At 45.8% G+C, this 26,249-nt stretch overlaps 1 protein-coding gene across 2 annotated transcripts in view; it reads left to right on the top strand.

The window, feature by feature from the left end:
- CHST8 (carbohydrate sulfotransferase 8) overlaps positions 1-24,339 on the top strand; it is a 275,902-nt gene extending 251,563 nt beyond the window's left edge. For both annotated transcript variants that reach the window (XM_083163719.1, XM_083163718.1), the window contains exons 3-4: positions 15,605-15,642; positions 21,969-24,339. In XM_083163719.1, the coding sequence (XP_083019845.1) occupies positions 15,605-15,642; positions 21,969-23,069 (1,139 nt within the window). In that variant the 3' untranslated portion in view covers positions 23,070-24,339. The remainder of the gene's footprint in view (positions 1-15,604; positions 15,643-21,968) is intronic.
- The last annotated feature ends 1,910 nt before the right edge of the window (positions 24,340-26,249 follow it).

The raw sequence follows: 26,249 nt of genomic DNA, 5'->3' as shown, positions 1-26,249 counted from the left end.
TGTCGACCCAACGTGGTCGACCTAATGACTGTCGACCTAAGTGTGGTCTACAAAACGACCGTATACCGTAATGTTTGGGGAGGGAGGGGGGAGAGTGTCACATTAAGATTTGGGGGCGGGGGGATGTCACATTAATGTTTGGAGAGAGAAGGGGAGAGTGTCACATTAAGGTTTGGGGGTGTCACATTAAAGTGTGGGGGGGAGAGTGTCACAATAATGTTTGCGGGGGAGTGTCACATTAAACTTTGGGGAGGAAGGGGATAGTGGCACATTTAGCTTTGGGGAGGAAGGGGATAGTGGCACATTAAGCTTTGGGGGGGGGGTGTCACATTAAGGTTTAGAGGGGGAAGGGGAGAGGGTCACATTAAGGTTTGGGTGGGTGTGTCACATTATGGTTTACATTAATGTTTAGGGGGAGTGGGGAAAGAGTCACAGTAATATTTGCTGGGGGAGAGTCACAGTAATGTTTTCTGGGGTAGGGGGAGAATGTCACAGTAATGCTGGCTTGGTGGGAGAGAGTGTCAAAGTAATGTGTACTAGAGCTGACTTCGGCGACTGTCAGCTCTTCCAGGTACCCCTCTGCCGTGCTGGCCCGCCGCTGATTCCCCCAGCTGAGAGCAGCTGTCAGCTATATCAGCTGGCTTGGAACCGCCGCTGCTACTCTGGCTCCCACAGTTCGGATCCCCCCAGCCGCCGAAGTCCCTGGCTTGTATCGGGGAATGGCGGGGCAGTCTCCAGTGTGCTCACTTAGGGCACAAAATTTATTTGAGCGACCACCGTCACTGTTGGGGGCAGGCTCGGCACCAGTACTGAGATGCTGGGCTTCCTTCTCCCAAGCTCTCCCTGCTTGCATCTGACAGTGACACTGCAGCAGAGGGGATAGACATGCAGGCTATGGGGCACATTTATCAATGATCGCATTTACAATGCGATCTGGGCGGAATATTACCGCCCAGGATCGCATTGTAAAATGTGATCAAATCACTGGGATGTATCATCCGTGGCACTGCAGGGACAGGGCCCTGAAAGAAGCCCGTCCCTGCGAAGTGTATCATCCCTGGCACTGCAGGGACAGGGCCCTGAAAGGAGCCCGTCCCTGCCCGTCAGCGAATGCGCGGTTATGCGCTGACCCCCACCGACCCCTCTTACCGCACTGCCCTGCTCGGGCAGTGCGATGTGTAGCCATAGGCTACAATGGGCTATCTCCATCCCAGAATGGCGATAGCCCAGGGGTGCGAAGCTGGGCTGCCCGATGTTGAAACCTATGGGGGATGCGGCCGGCGGCGCTCCGGGGGCTCGCAGCAGGGATCAGAGATTCCTGCTGCAGACCCTTTAATACATTTAGGTGAAACTTAATCTTTGCGGTTAACCCCCGAAAACGGGTGTTTTTGGGGATTTAGCCACAAATATTAGTTGATAAATGCGGCTCTTTGTTTGCTAAAATAGTGGTGTTACTATGTTACTACTATGGGTGCAAAGGGTGCTGCTGTACTAGGTAAAAATTGGACTTTTTATGATTGTCAAATGAGGCATAACACAGGGGGCGACATATAGCAATTTAGAGGCACCAAATTAAGATTATATCTTGCTTGTAAGGTGCAGGGATAAGAGAGCTAGAAGGATGGCGCGGGGGTGAGAAAAGGAAGGTGTATGGTGCAGGGGTAAGAGAAAGAGCGATAGGAGGGAGTAGGGTGCATGGGTGAAAGATGGAAGGAGTGAGGTGCAGATATGGAAGGTGGGAGTGAGGTGCTGGGGTAATAGATGGAAAGGAGTGAAAAGTGAAGGGCCATAGAAGGACAGAGGGTATGATAGGTGCATGGGGAGAAAGGAAAGGAGGAAAATAGAGAATCAGGGGTGAAATGAGACATTCAGAAAAGGGGAATAAAACAGATAATATATGGGAAATAGGATGATGGACACGGGAGGTAGGGAACACAAATTTGGTAACATATAATATGTTTTCTTTATACTATGTAGAAAAAGAATTTGAAACTGATTTTATGTTAGGAAATCCCTAAATTTTTCTGTGTTTCCAGATATATCACAGACCCTGGCCAAAGCAGTGGCACTTGGGAACTGGTGCAAAATATGTGTGAAACACAAATATACCTTTTTTTGCACCAGTACTGTACTGTGGTGAAATGAGTAATATGTGTTTTAGTGGTTTAACATATATACAGGGCTCTACCATTGTGCTATGTGTGTGTGTGTGTGTGTGTGTATAAGCAGCTATACTATAGCATAACATGTATATGTGGCTCTACTGTGTAGCGTAGCGTGTATTAACAGCTCTCCTGTGTGATGTAATGTGCATAAGTTTCTCTACTGTGTATCAGGGCTATTTCAAACACTCTGGGTGAGATTTAATAGGATGAGAGATTCAGAAAGTGAGAGATTTGGTAAGAAATATCCAGTGTTTTTTTATTTTTTATTGTATAGGAAGCATATACAATTTTTAATGTTAAAAGTACCCTTATGGGTACTTGAATTGTAAAATGAGCCCCCAATACCCCCAGATATCAACGTCAACCCAAAGCATGGCGAGTGTATCGAGCCCGCGAGGGGCGGCGGTACCCGTACTACGACCTTTTCATGCCCCCACTATCCATGATGGCGTGGAGTTGATTTTATATAGTGTAGCGAGCGGACGCGTATTACAGGTTAAGTAATATACGTCTGCTCGACACGCTTTATAATTTCAAATCCATGCCGACTTGGATAGTGGGGGGATGAAAAGGTCGGACGACGCGTACCGCCGCCCCTCGCGGGCACGCTGCTCTCGCCATGCTTTGGGTTGACGTTCATATCGGGGGCTCATTTTACATTTTAAGTACCCATAAGGGTACTTTTAACATTAAAAATGGTGTATGCTTCCTATACAATTAAAAATCGCATCGCATCTGATATATCGGATGCGATGCGATATTGTACATACAATTAAAAATCTCACAAATCGTACAGGATCGCATTAACCATTAACTATGGCATACAATCTTATGCGATGGGCGCCGTGCTAGGAAACAAGTACCAAAATATGTTCTGACACCTCTGCATACAGGAGAAGTTGGAGAATAATTTGCCACACTTCATTTATCCTATTGGTGATGTAATAATCCCGCCTTCTGTTATATTGGCTCCACTCATTTTTTTATGAGGCCACTTTCCAGAAATTTTCCAGGGCCACTTTTAGTCCCCAATCCGCCCCTGGGTGCGCACAAACATTTTAATAGTGCGCACTACTGTCCGCCGCCCGCCGCTCACTCCCCTGTCAGTGGAGCCTGGAGCCGGGTGCCAGCCAGCGTGTTCTCTGCCTCTGGGTATAAAGTGCTGCGCTGGTGCCTGACGTCAGACGGAGACGCTGGCGCCGCACAGCGCGCATAAAGAGCTACTCAGGACGGAGCCTGCCCGCATGCCTGCCCACCTTCCTAACCCAGTGCCCACCACATAACATAAGGCACAGACAGAGCCCTACCACCCCAGACGGTATGTCTAGAAATAAACTCGCACCCTGAAAATGTTGCACACTGACCCTAACTATATATATATATATATATATATATATATATATATATATACACACACATATGTATATAAACATATGTATTTATATATATGTCACTGTGGGGGGCATATATTTCTGTCACTAGGGGCATATGTGTGGCACTGTGGGGGCATATATTTGTGTCACTGTGGGGGCATATATTTCTGTCACTGTGGGGGCATATATTTGTGTCACTGTGGGGGCATATGTGCGGCGCTGTGGGGGCATATCTGGCACATCTGGCACATCTGGCACTGTGGGGGCATATATTTGTTGCACTGTGGGGGCATATGTGTGGCACTGTGGGGGCATATGTATGGCGCTGTGGGGGCATATATTTGTGGCACTGTGGGGGCATATATGTGTGGCGCTGTGGGGGCATATCTGGCACTGTGGGGGCATATTAGTAAACGGCATCAGTTGTGCGGCAGCGGCACATGGGGCATAATGTGTAATGGGCATTACGGTGTGGGGAGTATTGTGTAATTGCCATCACAGTGTGGGGTCTAATGGGCATCACGGTGTGCAGCGTAATGTGTAATTGTCATCATGGTCTGCGACATAATGTTTAATTGTCATCACGGTGTGCGGCGTAATATGTAATTGTCATCACAGTGTACGGCGTAATGTGTAATTGGCATCACGGATAAATAGTGTATAATGATTTAAGTAGCCTGTCATTGTTTGGCCTTGATCTGTGAGGCGTACTAGGTCATTGTGTGGCCTTCAGCCCGCCAACTTAAGTAGCGGTAACCAATGTCTGGTCATGCAGGTTGCAAAAGTGTGATGTAAGCTAATTGTTTGGTACTTATGTAATATCTGGGCTCCCGTTTTTCTTATGAGACCGCGTCCCCTCGCAGGGCTCGCCACGCTTCGGGCACGGTGGCTCGCTGCGCTCGCCACACTATATAAAATCAACTCCATGCGTAGTTGGATAGTAGGGGTATGAAAAAATGGGGTGCATTTAACATGGTAGCCCAGATAATACATAAGTACCTATTGTTTTCCTGCTAGACCACGCCCTTATATTAAACCACACCCCCTTTGAAATTATGCCACACCCCCTATTTGCGCGCAATTTCTATGTTACCATGTTATGTATTGGGGGGGGGGGGGCGCATTTTTATTTCTTCGCCCTGGGAGCTAAATTGTCTAGAAACGGCCCTGGTTGTTGCTGTCATACAGAATGCGAATCGCAGGAGGGGGGTCGCGGGGGGTTGCCGCGAATCACGGGAGGTCGCGGGGCGGGAGTTGCGGCGAATCGTGGGAGGGGGGGTCACGGGGTGGGGGTGCCGTGAATTGTGGGAGGGGGGGCACGGGGTGGTGGGGGGTGCCGTTAATCGCAGGAGGGGGGGTCGCGGGGCTGTGCCATGAATCGCGGGAGGGGGGTCGCGGGGGGGGGGGTTGCCGCAAATCGCCACAAGAAAAAATCAGCACAAAACGGTCAACACATGTAAATGTTGACATAAGTGTGGCACTTCATTGTCCATGTCAACACATGAGAATGAATATGAAAACATTCAAAAAATGAAAAATAAATCTTCAAAAACTCATGTCAACCTTTTTCACTGTCGACCATAGCCATGTCAGTGTTTTGCATGTGCCATTTAATCCTGGGGTTGCCTTGAATCGCGCGGGGGGGGGGGGGGGGGTCCGCGAATCGCAGGGGGGGGGGCGCGAATTGCGGGAGGGGGGGTCGCGGGGGAGGTGGGTGCCGCGAATCGCGCGGGGGTGTGTGGGGGTGCGGGGGTTGCAGCGAATCACGGTAGGGGGGTTCGCGGGGGCGGGTGTTGCCTCGAATCGCAGGAGGGGGGTCGCGGGGGGGTGCCGCGAATTGCGGGTGGAGGGGTTCGCGGGGGCTCACCTGGTGGCTGTGGAGTAGCAGTGTCCTTGCTGGGCAACATGGGGAGGCAGAGGGTGTCTGGCACAGTGGGCTCACTGGGCTGGTTCTCTGTCATGTAAATCAGTCATGTGAGTCAGAGGCTCCACCCAGCGTTACATGCACACACACACTTTGAGTGACAGATGTAGCCACATATATAAGAGATATATATATATATTTGCTGCAGCAGTAAGCTGTCCTTACACCCAGCGGGGTGCAGATATTCATGTTACTAGGATTTATACCACCTGCCATGTTCAGCACTAACTCAGGGATTTGGATGCTGAGAAGGATTCTGGTGAATACTAAACTGTGATTTAGTTGTAGGATCTCTGCAATGTAGTGTTACTGTCTGAGCTCAAGCACTTAGGGGGAAATTTACTAAGATGGGAGTTCTATTTCACATGGGATGTTGCTATGGGCAACCAATCAGATACTATCTATTATCTTCTAGAAGGTGCTACACAAATAAGTAGATTCAGATTGGTTGCCCATAGCAACATCCCATGTGAAACATCCCATTAGAGAAGAGACCCTCCCTGACCGAGGAGCTGTGAGCCGGATGTGACATGTCTCTGGTGGGAGAGCTGGGTGGAGGGGTGGGCAATATTTTAGAATTCAAAGTGTTCTTCGATCACAAGAAACACATCTCCTTCTAAGACTTTAAGCTCTTTGCTCTTTGGAGCAGGGCCCTCTTCCCTCCTGTTCTCACAGCACTCTTCTTCCATTTCAATTACAGCTCTCTTACTCACCTACAATCTATACCTGCATCTCGTCTCACTCACCTCCCTATGGGCCTTATTCTAGTTCACTCTTTCTGACAAAATCCTTCTTAGACAGACAAAACCATGTGCACTGCAGGTGGGGCAGATGTAACTTGTGCAGAGAGAATTAGATTTGGGTGGGGTGTTACTTCAAAGTGAGATCTATATTGCAGTGTAAAAATAAAGCAGCCAGTATTTACCCTGCACAGAAACAAAATAACTCACCCAAATCTAATTCTCTGCACATTTTACATCTGCCCCCCTGCAGTGCACATGGTTATGTCCATCTAAGAAGGATTTTGTCAGAAAGAGTGAGCTAGTATAAGGCCCTATATCTCAGCTGTATTGTGTACTAAGACTTGTACTGTTAATTGTGCTCTGTATTTGTTCTTCTGTTGCTGTTATGTCTTGTTCTGTGTTCCCTGTACTGTTCTACTGGCTGCCTAGGATCTATGCTGCTAGCCAAATATGTACCCAGTGTCACCCCCGTACCGGTTTTACTTGTCTACCGATCTGGCTGGTGCAATCACCAAGTGGCGCCGCTGAATGCTGCCTGGGTGCTGTACAGCTCAGTAAATATATGATCCCTCATGTCCGTGTCGCTCAATAGAGTACATATAGTATATATCTGTAGTTGTCCTATATCTGTACTGTTTCACTTGTCTACCTATCTGGCTGGTGCAATCACCAAGTGGCACCGCTGAATGGCTGCCTGGGTGCTGTACAGCTCAGTAAATATATGTTGTCCATGTCCCTCATTAAAATGCATCCAGTGCATATCTGTATGTGTGATGTATATCTGTACTGCCTTTGTTGCTCGTTCTGATAACCCTTTGTATTACAGTATGTGCATTATTTTTAATGTCTCTAAAGCGCCTTAAGTCCTGTTGGGGAAAGTGCGCTATATAAATAAAACTTACTTACTTACTTCCCTGTGTCAGGAGGCAAGAATGCCGGAACCTGGTGCTGAATTACATGGGAGACATGGAAAAGATGGCCGTGCTCATGTTGTGATGGTATTCATGTGACCTAGCTGCGCAACATAGGCTAGAGCCGCACAGTAGCTCACAGCAGGAACCTGAAATGTGATGGCCATTCCGTTGCAAAGACACTTAGGGGAAGATGTATCAACCAATCAGCTGTCATTTTATAGATGTATAGCATACTACAGTACACCATGTGGGGCAAGATGCAACCTAAGGTAGAACCAGTACATACTTGCCTACCTGCCCCCTCTCCATGAGGGACGCAATGCTCTGTTCCTGGACTTCCCCGATAATGTAGTATTGCCATCACCTGTGGTGACACCTTTCTTATCAATTACGTAGCTCACCACAGGTGATGGCAATCCTACATTGCCAGGGAAGTCCAGGAACAGAGCATTTTCTCCCTGAAGGAGAGGGTCAGGTAGGGAAGTATGCACCAGTACCTACTGGTCTAGTTACCTAGAGTCTGGGGTAGCCAACTCCAGTCCTCGAGAGCTACCAACAGGTAAGGTTTTCCAGGTCTCCTCACAGAATCACAAGTGAAGTAATTAGCTCCATCTGTGGATCTTTGAAAATGTTTCAGCTAGTAATGAGTGCACCTGTGCATCTGTGAACTGTTGGTAGCTCTCGAGGACCGTAGTTATAGATAGAATTCCTTTATTCGTCTCACAATGGAGAAATTTACAATTGTTACAGCAAGGTTCAAGTACAGATAAGGGTGAAAATAGCAATAAGATAAGAAGTCCAAACAATATAAATCTAGAATCTAAGAACATGTAGGTCTCTACAGACCATGACAGTTGTACATTCTGATTGCAGCAGGTAGAAAAGACCTGCGGTACCTCTCTGTTGAGCATCGAGGGTGAAGCAACCTATCACTGAAAGTGCTACACAGATCCGTCAAAATATCTTTGAGAGGGTGTGAAGCATTATCCAATAATGATGTTATCTTGCTGATCATTCTCCTCTCACCCACAATCTCTACAGAATCCAAAGGCATTCCTAGGACAGAACTGGCCTTCCTTACCAGCCTGTTAAGTCTTTTATTGTCGGCTGTTGAAACACTGCTGCCCCAGCAGACCACTCCGTAGAATATGGCTGATGCCACTACACAGTCAAAGAAGGTCTTCAGGAGCGCTCCCTGCACTCCAAAGGACCTCAGTCTGCTCAGCATATAAAGTCTACTCTGCCCCTTCCTATACAAAGCATCAGAATTATCAGTCCAGTCCAATTTATTGTTCAGATGAAAACCCAGATACTTGTAAGTTCTTACGATCTCAATATCCATTCCCTGAATACTCACAGGAGTTGGGGGGGTATGCTGACGTTTCCTGAAATCAACTCCCTAGTCTTCCTCGTATTGAGTTGAAGATGGTTCCCCTGACACCAAGTAGCAAAGTTCTGCACAAGTTCTCTGTACTCCCTATCTTCGTCATCTACAATAAGGCCCACAATAGCAGAGTCATCAGAGAACTTTTGTAGATGACAGGTTGATGAATTATATGTGAAATCTGCACTTGGCAACCACTGACCTAGATCATTGGTTCTCAACCTCGGTCTTCAAGGACCCCCAACTGTGCACGTTTTCTAGGTCTCCACACAGAACTAAATGTGAAATAATTAGCTCCACCTGGGATCTTTTAAAATGTGTCCGTGCATAATGGGTGCACCTGTACACCTGCCAGGTGACCTGGAAAATGAGAACTGTTGGGGGTACTTGAGGACCAAGGTTCAGAAGCACTAACCTAGATGGCCCAGCGCACTCCCCTGCCCCCACCAGCCTTATTCCGGCTCTGTATAAGTACTGTAATGGACAATCATACAGACCCTCCGCGACTCCCAGTGTCATGATGGCCGCCCAGCTGCACAGAACGTGTCACTTATGAAGTGTCACTGTTTAATAGCCCCGGTGGGTGAGCCACCAGTGGCGGACAAATAATCCATTGCGGCCCTGTGTAAATACTGCGCCTTCTAGAAATACATTCAGCTGGATTTTCCATGTGATCTGGTCACAGAGAACAGCAGAACGCGGTAATTTATGATGTTCCGGAGAAAATGACGACCTCAGCAGGCTGCACCAGGTGACACATTTCCCAGGTAATGAATTCCTACCGGCAGCACTTTCTGTCCCGTACACCCTGCTCCCTGCTGATAGAACAGATGGGGCAGAGAACAGGCAGGAGATACAGGACAATAAACCCTCTGTGTCCCGGAGAAGACAGGATAACCGTTCGCTGCACAGAACTACGCCGATAGAGGGGTACAGTTACTAAAAGGGGTGACTGGGGGGGGGGGGAGCACGATGGACTTAGCAATAACAAAACTGAGATCCCAGAGAAGTGGATGTCCAAGTGACAAGCGCAGGGGGCGTGTTTGTTATCACGGCTTTGCCCCTCCACAGTATCCAGTCATTAGATCTACGCTGTCTAGGTCAGGGGTAGCCAACTCCAGTCCTCGAGAGCTACCAACAGTGCACGTTTTCCAGGTCTCCTCACAGAATCACAAGTGAAGTAATTAGCTGCACCTGTGGAACTTTTCAAATGTGTCAGTCAGTAAGCAGTGCATCTGTGCACCTGTGAGGAGCTGGAAAATGTGAACTGTTGGTAGCTCTTGAGGACTAGAGTTGACTGGTCTAGGTCAACAGTCATCAGTTATTAGTCAACAGTCAAAATGATGATATGGTAAAAATGTCAAAAGGTTGACACAAAAAAGGTTGATACACGTTTTTCATGATTATTTTTGGTAAAAAAAAATGACTTGTTCATAATTTACCATCCACCGTGACGAAGCATGGCGAACGCAGCGAGCCATGTGAGAGGACGCGGTACTCTTATACAGTGTCCATGTCACCCTATGTCGACATAGACACACAAAAAAACATGAAAAACTCATTTGTTGACCTGTGTAATTTTTCGATGCTGACCTTTTCACTTTGACCATGTCAACCTTTTGACTGTTGACCTTTTGACTGTAGACCTATACACTGTAGGTCTAATATACCGCCACATTGAAGTCGCTTCCGTGACTCATTGAAAATACATTAACCAACAGTCCGGTGCCAATTGGGCCACAATAAGCACGGCTACATCTGTATGCACCCTATGTCAACACAGGCATCGTTACAACACTGGCAGATTGTGAACAGTGTCGACAGTCATACCAATTGTGCGGTTTTATAAGTGCGTTTATGGGCCGGCTCACACTCCTGCAGTTAGTGCCCACTCCCCAAATAACGGAAAAAGTTAAAGTTAAAATAGGAAGTAAAAGTAACAATTAGATTATACACTAGTGGGAAGCTCTGTGTACTGTGCAAAGTAAGTAGTTTAATAGGACGGCAGAATTCTCTGAAATATTTGGTCAGCATAAAACTGCATGCAGCGATTACTCAGGCAATGCAATGAGGATTTGCATGAGACCGTTGTGTGCACTGGGGTTTATTCTGGGGAATTGTACTCAGAAGGAAGTTACTGTGCAAATACAGTATAATATATGGTACTTGTGTAGTTTCACGGCGGCAGTTACGCCGTCAGCGTAGCGTCCCTGTCAGAATCAGCGTAGTGTTCCCGCAGCCAGTGTAGTTAGCATAGTCAGTCAGAAGTAGTGTAGTGTTCCCGCAGCCGCTTAAGCGTCCCTGTCAGATCCAGCCAGCTTAGTTAGCGTAGTCAGAAGTAGCGTAGTGTTCCCGCGGACAGCGTAGTACATGTTGTCTCATATGTATGATATGGCAGGTGTGAATGTGTTCCTGAAACAACCCCACTGTCCATGGCAGCCCGAAGCGTGGCGAGCGGACGTGGATGACCTTACATGTAATCCGCGTCCCCTCGCCACACTATATAAAGTCAACTCCACGCTGAGGTGGATAGTGGGGGTATGAAAAGGTTGGGAGGACGCGTAACATGTCCCCTCATGGGGCACGCTGCGCTCGCCACGCTTCGGGCTGCTGTGGATAGTGGGGGTTTGAAAAGGAGGCCTTTGCCAGTATGTAACATGGAACACTGGCAAATGCCTCCCATGCTTTGGGCTGCCGTGGATAGGGGGTATTTCAAATGGAGGCATATGCCAGTATGTAACATGAAGCACTGGCAAATGCCTCCTTCATTGTGAATGAGACGCACTTGCGTCCGCACCCCCTCTTTGGACAGGAGACGCACGCGCTACAGAACCCCTAACCCTGTAGGCAGGGTTGCTGTACCCTGCCGCAATAGCTACTCAGACTCAGGAGCGTCTCATTGCTGGAGCGTCTGAGATGCTCCTGCGTCTCAAACAGATGGAGCGCCTCTCCGCCGGCGCCAGCATGATCCCCTCTCCCCGCCAAAGAGAGGGGATCATGCTGGCGCTGGGGGTGTTAGAGAGACGGTGACTCGGCTTGCCAGGGACAGAGATGCAGTTCCCAGCAACAGTATGGTAGTTACTAGTGTAGTTTCACGGCGGCAGCCTATGCTGATAACGTAGCTTAGGCTGCCGCCGTGAAACTACACAAGTAAGGCAGCCTTTGGGCTACGCTATCAGCGTAGCTTCAAATGTAGAGTAAGCTGCTGCTATAAAACTACACAAGTACCTAATATATCTATACTAGTATAACAGAACCAGCAAGGGCATAACTACCATAGGTGCAAGGGGTGCAGCTGCTATGGTGCCCAGAGCTGAAGGGGGCCCATCTTTGCTGTCTAACTAATATATTTTATATACAACGATCACCATCAGCTGCTAAATAGGGGGCCCTTACAAAGTTTTGCTATGGGGCCTATGAATATCTAGGTATGCCTCTGAGAACCAGCATATGCCAGGTCACCTCATGGGCCCTTATTCAGATCTAATCGCAGTACAAATTTGTTCTCAAAATGGCAAAACCATGTGCACTGCAGGTGGGGCAGATTTAACATGTGCAGAGAGAGTTAGATTTGTGTGAGTTATTTTGTTTCTGTGCAGGGTAAATACTGGCTGCATTATTTTTACACTGCAATTTAGATTTCAGTTTCAAAACACCCCACCCAAATGTAACTCTCTCTGCACATGCTACATCTGCCCCAACTGCAGTGCACATGGTTTTGTCCATTTCGAGAACAAATTTGTACTGCGATCAGATCTGAATAAGGGCCATTGTCCGTGCAAACACCGGAATCTCCCCTTAGAGGTGAGGAGCAGTGTTAGCCATTTATTATTCAAGATATGTAAAGCTGAGAAAAATGATGTCACCTGTGATGTGATGTAACTACCAGAGAGTCCCAGTATAACACATATTCAGTCTCCAGACACTCCTGCATTTCCCTTACCTGCTCATCACACACCACATTGTTATGGAAACAGAGACACTCCTGATAATCACCTAATAATAGACTTACTAGTCTGTCCCTTTAAACCGAGAGGCTCATGAATTAAGGTGCGTACACACGGAGGGGGAGATATATTGCTAGCAATATATTGCCAGCAATATATTGCTGAGCAATATATTGCTCAGTGTCTCCTTTTCATCAGCGACCAGAGATGGTCGCTGATGAAAAGGAACCTCTGCTGTGGGAGCCGCAGAGGTAATTAGCTGGTCACAGGAGCAAACTCCTGCGACCAGCGATTACAATGGGGCAGAAAACGGGAGCGCGCACCCGGCGATTTATCGCCGGGCACACTTCCATTACTGGCAATATGGTCGCCTGCGACCATATTTCCAGCGATTATAGCCCCTATCGCCCCCGTGTGTACACAGCCTTACACAAGTTCTGTGGCTGGCTGGTTTAACGCCTGCATTTTCACTGGTTTTATTCAGCCCCAGAACCTGTGTAATCCATGAGCGTCCTGGTTTAAGGGGATACTATTGTAAGCCTACCTAAAAATAACACTTCGACATTATCCGCAACCAAAATTACTTTAGTAAAGATTAAACTGTAATGTTAAGGGAAATCTATATAATAAAATTAAGTGATGCTAAAAAAGTAGATGGGAAAAATTCAATCCTTTGGGTGCCATGAAAATGAATGGGTGCCCATTCATTGTTTTCGGCACCTATTAATTATTGCACTTGTTGCACCTAAAAAACCCGGTTTAGCCACGTAAAGTCCTAGTTTGGCGCCCAGTGCATGGAGTGTTTGCACATTTCTGCTCGCCACCCCGGGAAGCTGCAAGCAAAAGTGTGTGCGCCTGCGACATTCGCGCCTGATCTGCAACGGAGTTGTTTGGATGCTCGTTATTAACAGCTGCCAAGATAACAATGGAATTGTTCCAATAGGGTAAAAGGGGGAGAAAAGGGAGACGGAAATAAGGGGTAAAAGTGGGTGAAAAGGAGCCGAAAATAAGGGGTAAAAGGGGGAGAGGTGAAGAAAATAAGAGATAAAGGGGGAGAAAAGGAGAAGAAAAGGAACCTACAGAAAGTACAGAAAAAGGAGAAAAAAATAAGAGATAAAAGAGGAGAAATAGGAGAGAAAAAAAGAAGGGTTGGGGGAGAAAAAGAAAGAATAAAGACAGGCAGCATCGGGGATAATATCTAGTATATCTTTTTTCTCTCCCCCCCCCCCCCCCCCCCCCCAGAAGGAGTGTTACAAATGAGCGCATGGGTGACAGAAGATAAATCCTGGGTAATTGGATGCGTGTGTGTATGTCCCAGAAAATAGTTATTCAGTTTCCTTTAATCCATTTTCACCAAATGGCTAATACATATTTACATATGTAAATTTCCATCTTGCACATGTTGGTATTCCTGACAGTGACAGCGAATGTTCTCTCCAGCTGGTTCCGTTAATGACAAAAATTACAAATTCTCAATAGGTCCCAGGTGACTTTGCTTATTCCTGTTGATATTTAGCAGCATTCCGCCTCGTTTGCAGGGCATGCCGAACGCTTACATGCTAATTACAACCACAAGATCAATTCATCAATGTAATGTAAATAGTTTTTATTTCATTACAATTTTTTCCCCAATTTGATTTAACCCCTGCTGTCATTTTTGCCTTTATAGTCCATTTTGATGTTAAAATTACTTCTACATTTTTTGGGGGGGTTTAGCTGACTCACAGTAGAAAAATGACTCTGATATGTCTGGGGTTATGCAGAATGCCCCCTTCCCCATACATTAATTAGAATGTTGCCAGGGGTTACATGCTCATTGCCAAAGGTTACATTAATTGGCAAGGGTTACATGTTTGTTGCCAGCATTTTCTTGCTGGTTGCCAGGGATTTTGTTCTGGTTGCCAAGGGTTTCCTGCTCATCACCGGGGGTTTCAAGCTCATTGCCAGGGGCTTCTATGCTGAAACAGCATATCTGTCCACGTCTGGTAGCCCTGGAAATAAACCTTTCTAAATCATAAGGGTCTGCATAGAAGAAAAGGGACTACAAGTATCAGGTATAGCTGCGGCACCTGCTGGCCAGGAGAGTAACTATATGCCAGTTTTGCCATGTATAAAAAAAGAAAAAGAAATGTATGCAGCACTGTACAGGGTAACCCTGGAAACATTTCAGTGACGGTGTATCAGAGGCAGAGCCTACTTGTCGCACCTTTACAGATGTCTGCCTATATGCCAGTTGATTTATTTATACGAATAAGATGCACATTTTGAGCATCCCAACAAGGACTGTTTGTTGCAACTGAAGCCTCGGTGTATGAGGACATGCCTGTACGGTCTGTTTTATATATAAACCCTTATGCTCTAAACCAGGGATGGGGAACCTTCGGCCCTTCAGCTGTTGTTGAACTACAACATCCCAGCATGCCATGCAACAGATTCAGCATGGCCAAATAGCAAAACTGTAGCAGGGCATTCTGGGATGTGTAGTTCAAAAACAGCTGGAGGGCCGAAGGTTCCCCATCCCTGGTCTAAATCAAGAGCTACAGTACAGTACACCTCGAGTACCACCAACAGGTCATATTTTTAAGGATTGTCTGTGGAAACAAATGTGAAAGTTACCACCCGAGTAAAATAGATGAATTCACTTGTGCATAATTCAGGAGATACTGAAAACATGACATGATGATCAGATTGGAGAATCCTTGTTCCATTATCTGAAACTGAGAGGGAAATTTACTAAGATGGGAGAGATGGAAGATGGGATGTTGCAAAGGGCAACCAATCAGAACCTACGGCTTGCTTATTTAGCAAGAATCTGGTTGCAATAGCAACATCCCATCTTCCATAGAACTCCCAACTTAGTAAATACTGAGAATTCTAATGGGCAATATGTGCACAGGTTTTGATTAGTGGACACCATACACTAAACATTTCATCATTGGGCGTCAACATGTAGTCGGGGTACAGACAGCCCCCACATTCTGAGAGAGATTATTATATGTATTATTATATGTAGTATTATTTTATTGCACACTGACACCCTCTTGCTATTGATAGATATTGGTGAGCGATAATGGATATACTGAGTACTGAACTGTATATTTTATTTTTAACTAGCTGCATACAGTAAATAAATATTGCTTTCTTTTCTTTACAGGGGTGAAATTTGAATTTGCATTACCCCAACCAAAAAAGGTACGTCTGCTCTTGCGCAATACACTCTGGCTACAGACGTTCTATGTTTAAAATCTGATATTCGGCGTAATTAATTTGAGCCTAAAAAATGGGTTTGTCAGTCGTTGTACCATTTGTATCGCTGCTTTCCCTGGTTTTATAAACTGTTGTTTTCAGTCTTAAAAATAGGTATTTTACATTCGTGAAAGAATGACTAAACCTCTTTCATTTGCAAATTCATTAAGGAGACCTTGTTAAAAACCTATGGAGGTTTTTGGAAGATAAACTGCTCCATCTAGTGGTCATTGTGCTCACTGCAGGAGTATGAACAAAGCAGCAAATGTACATACTGTATACCTGCACTGCACTGCCCTTACTCCTTCGAGAGTGGCCTTGACAGGGACATGACTATAGACGCTTCAGTATTAATCTTTTTTTCTTCACCTCCCCCAGTCTCTGTCTGTCAGCCCACGCAAATATAATACAAAAAGCTAGGACAGAATGTCAGTGGATTGCATGATTTTCTGCATCAACCAGAATGCTTTCATTTTAATAAGAGCTCATTCACGGCATTGCTGTATATTCATCTCATGTCTACAGTAGGAATCAATGAGGTTTCTATAACTACAAGCTCTGTATAGAGCTTTTTGTGTTGTGCTTTTACCAACACATCACTCTGCATCCAGTTTCCTATTCACTGGGGGGAAAATGCAGGGAGGCAGCAAATGTTTCTATGCCTAAACACATAAATGGATACATGTTCTTCTGCTTTTCCGAAAATGCTTGCCCGCACCGCAGGTATGCGCAACAGACTGCAGATGCCGCAGCTATGTGCAACAGACTGCAGACGCCGCAGCTATGCGTAAAAGACTGCAGATGCAGCAGCTATGCGCAACAGGCTGCAGACGCCACAGCTATGCGCAACAGACTGCAGACGCTGCAGCTATGCGCAACAGACTGCAGACACTGCAGCTATGTGCAACAGACTGCAGACACCGCAGCTTTGCTCAACAGACTGCAGACGCCGCAGCTATGCGTAAAAGACTGCAGATGCAGCAGCTATGCGCAACAGGCTGCAGACGCCACAGCTATGCGCAACAGACTGCAGACACCGCAGCTATGCGCAACAGCCTGCAGACACCGCAGCTTTGCTCAACAGACTGCAGACACTGCAGCTATGCGCAATAGACTGCCGACGCCGCAGCTATGCGCAACAGATTGCAGACGCCGCAGCTATGTGCAACAGGCTGCAGATTCCACAGCTATGCGCAACAGGCTGCAGATGCCGCAACTATGCGCAAAAGCCTGCAGACGCCGCAGCTATACGCAACAGGCTGCAGTTGCCACAGCTATGCGCAACAGACTACAGACGCCGCAGCTATGTGCAAGACTGCAGACACCACAGCTATGCGCAACAGATTGCAGACACTGCAGCTTTGCGCAACAGACTGCAGACACCGCAGCTATGCGCAACAGATTGCAGACACCGCAATGTTGTGGAAATTAAAAAGCTCACTTAAAAGTCTTGATCGTTTAAGCTTTTCATATTAATGTGCGCAGATTAAGGTGACATGAGAAATGTGTAATACTTATTAATAATTACACCAAGAAGGTATAGAGCTCCCCTGAAGAAATTATCTATTTTAAGGCTGACTGCTGTCCCTCAGAAATAGGGTAAAGAGGGCTAAAGGCTTAAAGAAATAATATCTTTATACTGTAAGTGCACAACCTCCACTCATTGAAAGTCATCGCAATCTTGTGTCCTGCACAAATCATGTAGTGTCGGTACTCCAATTTCTGCCCCTTGCGGTTAATGCCTAGTGGAGACCCTTTGTGCCAGTGTCCCGTTATACAGGGGATACGGTCACTGGATCACCAAGCATTAGGTCTACAAGCATTAGGTTGACACCACTAGGTCGACATGAATTAAGGTCAACATGACTAAAGGTTGACATGACTTAAGATAGACATGGGTTAGGTCGACAGGGTCATTAGGTCGACGGTGTCATAAGGTCGACATGGGGTTTTCCACTATTTTTTGAGCCGACATTTGCCGACAGGCGGTATTTCATGCCCTACTATCCACTTGGGCGTGGTGGGAGAATAAAATAGTGTGCCGAGCGCAGCGAGCCATGCGAGGGGACGCGGTGCTACGTATCAGAGTCCATGTTGACATTCGGGTATAATTTTTTTTTTTTTTAAACCCTGTCGACCTTATGACCATGTCGACCTGATGACCCTGACAACCTAACCCGTGTTGACATAGTGGTGTCGACCTAATGATTGTCTACCCAACGATCCCATTCCTTTTACAGTACTGGGCCCTGGCACACAACGTAGCGGAGACCCCATATGCCAGTATGCCGTTATACTGGGCCCTAGCGCACAACTACCTGGAGACCAATGGGGCAGTATGCCGTTATACTGGGCCCTGGCACAGAACTTAGCGCAGACCCCATGTGCCAGTGTCCCATTATACTGGGCCCTGGCACAGAACTTAGAGGATACCCCATGTGCCAGTGTCCCGTTATACCGGGCCCTGGCACAGAACTTAGAGGATACCCCATGTGCCAGTGTCCCATTATACCGGGCCCTGGCACAGAACTTAGCGCAGACCCCATGTGCCAGTGTCCCGTTATACTGGGCCCTGGCACAGAACTTAGCGCAGACCCCATGTGCCAGTGTCCCGTTATACCGGGCCCTGGCACAGAACTTAGCGCAGACCCCATGTGCCACTATACTTAACCTTATCATTTAAATGAGATGATCTTTATAATGTCTGAGTTGTCGCTGTTTCATGTGCTATAATTTATCACTTCACCGGTAATAGCATTATAATAGTCATCATGCATTATAGATCAGATAATGCACTCCCTGCTGTGAATTATATTGATATTACAAGTCACCCAGGACTTAATATATGTAACGGATGGAGTAGGCAATTGTCAGCCCATTCTGCAGGTCAACGCTGCCCGATGCCCCTTTGCGGCCGGCTCCTCGGAGACGCTCTGTACATTACGCCCCATCATCTCTCCTAACAAGGAGCCTGCTCTGTTGTACTTGATGCAAGCTTTGTCTGCCTGTGATTATTCCTTGCCATTGTTCTTTAAGAGCCGGCTTGAGGTTCGTCGGCGCTGGTTTTCCTGGCTGCACGAGCTTGGATTCCAGCACAACAGCTTATTTTGCATGATAACAGATTTTCTAGACATCAGCTCGGTCTCAGCCCAGCTGGAGCTCAGCCATCTTTTATCACAACAAATGTCCCTTCCTGGCCTTTCCTCGGTGCTGAACCGTGCACCAGATGCTCCGAATGTGGACAAATATGTCCAGCGCGGCAATTATCTTGCATTCGTTAACCCCTCTGCTGCCGGATGTCATACTGTAGGTTCTTCTGCCCTCTTGCTACCGATGGAAAGTTCGCTATTGTGGTGGACATCTCAGAGGGGTCACATCTTCCTCCTGCATCTCAAACAGTCCACGCCAATGTACAGGAGAACCCTTTATAAACTAACTACATAACTACAGATCTAACCCATAAGTGGGCAAACACTCGGAAGATACAGTTGTGCTCACACGTTTACATACCCTAGCAGAATTTGTGATTTTCTGGTCATTTGTCAGAGAATATGAATGATAACTCACAAACTTTTCTTTCACTCATGGTTAGTGGTTGGGTCTCCTGGTTTGGATCTCACACAGCACACTTCACCCTACCACGGCTAAAGTCTGTATTGTACATACTTGATAATTTTGCGAAAGAGGATCTTATACATTGGTGGCGACTTATTCAAATTCTGGTCAGCCCTAAACACAGAAGTCAGTCTAAGGACCCTATGGATCACTAACGTGAGAAAAATAAAGGTTTCTACTGTCCGTATTGCCCCTGATGAAGTCACGTGTGTGACGAAACGCGTTGGGCCACTTATGTTTCTGACATCTGACAACTGTGAACAAAAGAATCATTGTGCTGATCCAAATGGACATTTTGAAGTGTTATTTAATTTATGTTTTTATCAAAAACTGCTGTCTTATTGGGGAGCGCCCTCTGAACACCCATTGTTGCATATATATATATATATATATATATATATATATATACATATACATACAGCTACAATATGCCAGCACTCTGGGTAAATAAAGTCACTGGTAGGTGCCTTCCCAAAACAATCCAATACAGTTATCCAGCTGGGGGGCCACACTCAAAAGAAAAACCAACTCAATCAAGTAGTCATAAAAGGATGAAGTGTATTATAGCACCATAATACACTTCATACTTTTATGACTACTTGATTGAGTTGGTTTTTCTTTTGAGTGCCGCCCCCCAGCTGGATAACTATATATATATATATATATATATATATATATATATATATATATATATATATATATATATATATATATATATATATATATTCCAAAGTGCTTAATAAAAAGCGAGGGCACTCACCATAGCAGCAAAAGTCAGCCAATTTTATTAGTCACACATAATAGTCGACGTTTCGACCCGCATGGGGCCTTTGTCAAGACACAAAGTAGGTCCAAAGGTACACCAGAGAAGTCAAAGTAACTTTGTGTTACTTTGACTTCTCTGGTGTACCTTTGGACCTACTTTGTGTCTTGACAAAGGCCCCATGCGGGTCGAAACGTCGACTATTATGTGTGACTATTAAAATTGGCTGACTTTTGCTGCTATGGTGAGTGCTCTCGCTTTTTATTAAGCACTTTGGAATATAATTGGCTATCCGGATTGGATGACCTTTTGCTGTGCACCCCGTTTATGGTCCTGACATTTGGATGTGAGTGCGGAACCCCCTGGCTATATATATATATATATATATGACAGACAGACAATGGTTGTGTAGTAATTCGACAGTCCTCTGAGAAACTCCCGGTCCATTTCTGGCTACAATACTCTGTTGCACATATCCACGAGAATTATGTTGGCCCACGCATCTCTGGGATGTGAGGGAAGATTAGTGGTGGCGATGTGACGTCACATCGCTGACATCACCTGGAATTCCCCTCCTTATAGTTTATAAGGCTAACAGAGCAATTATTCACTTTCCAATAACCATGGGGGAAATAAGTAAGATGAGATCTGGCCATGACCAACGCGTTTTGCAACATTCTTGACCCCAAGTAACAATTTCTGCTTATTCCACAAAATGGCTATAGGGATTCATAGGGATTTGTGAAGACAGTGTAAAAAAAGAAAAAAGAACAATATAAAGTTTTCTTAAATGTGCGAGGAAAGAGTTAACCCTTCGGTGCCGGTCAGCTGCAGCGCTGGAGTAAATGCTTGGAATAAAATATTAAAGCCGCTCTGCTTAGGGGCCACAGATAGAATGTCTTCATTTTACACAAGATGGTGAAAAGGTCAACAGGAAAAAGGTAGATAGTATATAAGGTCATCAGGTCGACCTACAAATGTCGACATGGCAAATGTCAGCAAAAGTTATTTTTATTCAGTATCAGTTTATGTGTCACCATAAAGGACGTTTCTAGGACCAGGGGAAGTGTGCAATCGTACAAGGCGCCTGGAGCCACGGCCAGTTTTGCAAACAGTATTCCATATTGAATGCTATTGAAAAATGTCTCTCCCAAAATTGGTGCCACCTCCGAGGAGACAGTTTTTAAGGATGCTAGAGGAGGTGGTGGCCATTTTGGGAGGGCCATTGAATAGCGGCTTAGTGAAGGAGGGAGACTGGCCTCAGAAGTGCCAGGACCACAGACCTGCGATGACAGCAGGTGGAACCGTAAAACTTTTGTACATGTCACCTTAAGCTCATCAACCTTTTGACCCTGTCAACCTTTTCACCATGTCGGCCTAATGCACGTTGACAATATGGTTTAGATGACTGACCTAGATCTGGAAACTGTCAACTGATACATTGGAACCCATAATTCTTTGCTATTTCTTCATTTTTCTATGTGTCCTACTCATTAACATTAACTTATTTAGAGAACCGTGAAGTTTAGGGATCACATGATTAAATGCTGCACCGCAGGTCACATAGCTGCTGCAACAGCAAAATCCCATCTGATAACTATTATACATGTACACATTAAACCCATCGGGCGGAGAGGAAAATATCATTTTTTTTAAAGTAATTCAGCTCACTATTGTGTTATATTTGTGAGACGAACAAGTCTAAAGATTTCTTTATCAGCAGAAGCTGCCTAGTACTCAGAAACCCCCCCCCCCCCCCCCATATCATGAATGCATAAATAACCGCTTTCTACGCTCTGACACAGAATTCGCTAAGATTTGTCAGACAAGACGAGCAATGTGCCTTGTAAGCTTTCTGTTCCAAACCTTGAATAATTCTCTATTCTTTCCACAGGACTGTACATCCAACAATCAATACGGGATTTCAATAGAAGCGGCTGCCTCATATCCCCCTTATCAGCACCAAGTTAGTCTACACAGCACAAACCAGAGGCAAAAGAAGACGCAGTTTTTAAGGCGAGACAACAAGATCTACTCCGAGAGGAAACCTTTGAAAAGGCGGAAGCACTTTCTACTGAAAGAGACTCCGATCCTAATGCCCATGAACAATTCGGCGGTGGAACTTATGCCGCTGGACTACAGCGACAGAAACGGCAATTGGAAGAATCTGTATGAGGTCCAGAAACAGCGCAAGAAGCTCATGCAGGACATCTGCTTGAAGTACAAGAGTAGCACCAGGCGGATAATCACGCCCTACCACGTGTCGCGAATCTTCGTGGAGGACAAGCACAAATTACTCTACTGCGAGGTGCCCAAGGCAGGCTGCTCCAACTGGAAACGGGTACTCATGGTTCTGAACGGGCTGGCCTCTTCCACCAAGGACATCCAGCATAACACTGTCCACTACGGCAACTACTTGAAGAGGCTGGACAGTTTTGACCGGAAAGGCATCTTTAACCGCCTCAACACCTACAAGAAAATGATCTTTGTGCGGGAACCTTTCGAGAGGTTGGTCTCGGCTTTCCGAGACAAGTTTGAGCATGCCAACAACTATTACCACCCGGTGTTTGGCAAAGCCATCATTTCCAAATACCGGCGTAATGCTACACGAGAAGCTCTCAGGACAGGCTCCGGAGTACAGTTTAAAGAGTTTATCCAGTACTTGCTCGATGTTCACAGGCCGGTGGGCATGGACATCCACTGGGATCATGTGAGCAGACTTTGCAGCCCTTGCATGATAGACTACGACTTTATCGGCAAGTTTGAGAGCATGGAAGAAGATGCCAATTTTCTCCTGCACCTCATAGGGGCTCCCCAAAACTTGACGTTTCCTCGATTTAAGGACAGACATTCCAATGAAGAAAGAACCACCAATAAAATCACACAGCAATATTTTGCCCAATTGTCACCGTTGGAGAGGCAGCGTTCCTATGACTTTTATTACATGGACTATCAAATGTTCAATTACACCAAACCTTTTGAGGACTTGTACTGATTATAAAGAAGGGGTATGTGTTTTCTAGAACAGGACCGCTGCTTTATATTGCAATCTCATGAAAGTGAACTTTTTGGATTTAAAGTAGTTTTTTTCTACTTCAGGACTTTAAACATGACATATGAAAGAGTATTTTACTATCCTTGTCCAACGAGATTGCACTGACGCTTCATTTAAATAAATAATGAGAGGACAAGACCTTTTAAATCTAATTTAAAAATAAATTCAGGTTTGATAAACCTTCAAAAATTTCCATCTGAGATCGAAGAAAAAAAATATTTATCTGAAGATTCTCTATTGTATAGATCTTATTTTTCTTGGGTACAAAAAATAAATAAAATTGTTTTTTTAAATAAAAAGTACAATAAAAAGGGCTAGAATTTTCTATGGGGCAAAATATTTTCTGTTTTTATTCAGAAATCTTACGTTGCTTTTTACCATTTGTAATATATCTTTACAATACAGTATATAAATAAATGATGTGGTACCAGACAAAGATGGAATTCATGGGCAATGAAAATACATAACAAAGTTGGTCAACATAGATATGGTGGACGTGGTCAAATATTTTTGTAAAAACATTTAAAAAGAAAAACATTTTTCATACATCATAAAAAGTGAAAAACTCATGTTGACCTTTTCATATGTCGACCTTGTGTATGTCATTCTTTTGGGGTTGCCCTAATATGCCACACCCATTGCACTACTATTGATACCCGCAACCGGTGGGCTGTGTCAATGGAGTTGTCCATACTAGACTCTAACTCATTAATTTACCCTATTTCCTGTCTTTTTGATAAAGCGCACCAGACCTCCTCTACGAAAGGTGCCCAACTCTCCAATATTGTCTTATCCCCCCTCCAGCTGTTCACCGCTTCCACTTAACCCTTTGCAATCCAATTTTTTTTTGCAATCTAGTCTGTTTTAAATGTTTCAATTGTGGGTTTTTTTTTCATTCAAAAATGGTCTACATTGAATGTTGAACGATATTAATGTTCTTATTTTAAAGTGGCTCCCCATTGGATCTGCAACTAGTGCTAGGGCTGTTGAGCCTGACTAGACTGATAGGGTTAAGCTGGGTACACACTAGATGGTATTTTGTGCAATCATGGTACCTGTGACCACTCTGTACACACAGTTCCTCTTTGTGGTAGCATCTGATGAGATGCGACCAGGGCTGGTGCAAGGTATTTTGGCACACCAATACCACCTTTTCAGAACTTCGGGTGGACTTGTGGAGGTGGTGTATTAGAAATTTAACATCTGCGTCTCTCCGAGTAATCCTTAATTTTTTGATAGTCAGAGTCAGGTTCTGGGGCCCCTAGGCTGCTTGCCAAGGGTCTCAGGTGTTAAGGATGAAGCTGTGTAGTTACATTAAGGGCCTGATTTTGGTTGGCTCTGTAAGCTGCAAAGATCGCAGCTTACCGAGCGCCAGAGAGGCTGCCCAGGTGCTGGGATGAAGACAGGGCAGGCGGCTGAAGTCATATGACGTCAGCCACCCGCCCCCCCCTGGCAGGCATCGTCCCACCAGCGTACCCACGGGAACGCCCAGTGGTTTCACGGGGACGCCCATAAAATGCTAAGCATTACCATGGCCCAGCGCTGCCGCCATCCCTCCCTGCTGCGAATGGCCCAGCAAGTGAGTAACTCGCCACGTCCGATCGCAATTGGGGTTTGCACATGCGCATAAATGCCCATGTGTAAACCCAGAGCATCGGGACAGGGACTGAAATCGGATCACTGCATGTGATCCAGAATCGGTCCCGGAATGTATAACAATCATACAGCGGATTGTGTAACAATTTACAAGAACCTGATACATTGCATTGTCGTGTCGCTGGATCACTGATGTGTGTACCCAGGTTTAGGGGCAGATGCATGAAGCAGTGATAAGGGAGGAGAAGTGATAAAGGGCCTGGTACTTTCTCACCGGCCAATCAGCTCCTAACTGCCCCATTTAAACCCAGCCTGTTACTTAACAGTCAAGAGCTGATTGGCCTATGATAAGTACCAGGCACATTCAGCCTTATTCTAGTTCACTCTTTCTGACAAAATCCTTCTTAGATGGACAAAACCATGTGCACTGCAGGTGGGGCAGATGTTACTTGTGCAGAGAGAATTAGATTTGGGTGGGGTTTTACTTCAAAGTGAGATCTATATTGCAGTGTAAAAATAAAGCAGCCAGTATTTACCCTGCACAGAAATAAAATCTAATTCTCTGCGCATTTTACATCTGCCCCCCTGCAGTGCCCTTAATCTAGTTCACTCTTTCTGACAAAATCCTTCTTAGATGGACAAAACCATGTGCACTGCAGGGGGGCAGATGTAAAATGTGCAGAGAGAATTAGATTTGGGTGAGTTATTTTGTTTCTGTGCAGGGTAAATACTGGCTGCTTTATTTTTACACTGCAATATAGATCTCACTTTGAAGTAAAACCCCACCCAAATCTAATTATCTCTGCACAAGTAACACCTGCCCCACCTGCAGTGCACATGGTTTTGTCCATCTAAGAAGGATTTTGTCAGAAAGAGTGAACTAGAATAAGGCCCTTTATCACTTCTCCATCATCACTGCTTCATACATCTACCCCTAAGTCTCTAACCTCTTACGGGCAGGGCCCTTCTCCCTCATGTCCTTCCCCAGCACAGACCTGATCACCCATCCTTCCGCCCCTTGTCGGTCGCCTTCAGTGACCCTGACTCATTCAGCTCATCCATCCATTGGGCACAATGTTTGGCTCTTACGCTGTGACATTTCTGTGTGCGTTTTATTTAAGGTATATGGGTCAATTTGTATTTATAATGAAACATAATAATAAATCTTACACACGCTCAGGGCCGCCGACAGGGGGGGTTTGGGGGTACTTGAGTCCCGGGCCCCGCCGCTCTAACAGAGGGTAGGCCCCGGGCAACTCTCCCCAGCAGTGCACGGTCACAGTCACTCACCCCTGACCCTTCGCTGTTCGGCTGCTTGAGCCTGCCCGCCGCCCAGCTCTGAGTTCATTACGAGCCCGGTGGCTGAGGTGGCACATTGTGACTGCGCAGTCACATCCTCCAGTGACAAGCCAGCCGCCGGGACTCGGCAAAGGAAGCCCCAACCACGGTGTGACGTAATAACATCAGGAGACTTGCTGCATCATATGGAGAGAGGAGCTGCCAGCCACCCTGACCCTGGCCCTA

This window comes from Crinia signifera, chromosome 11, assembly GCF_055691185.1.
Source record: "Crinia signifera chromosome 11, ASM5569118v1, whole genome shotgun sequence".
NCBI lineage: Eukaryota > Metazoa > Chordata > Amphibia > Anura > Myobatrachidae > Crinia > Crinia signifera.
Note: the sequence above shows the minus strand (reverse complement) of the source record. Positions and strands in the feature narration are given on the sequence as shown.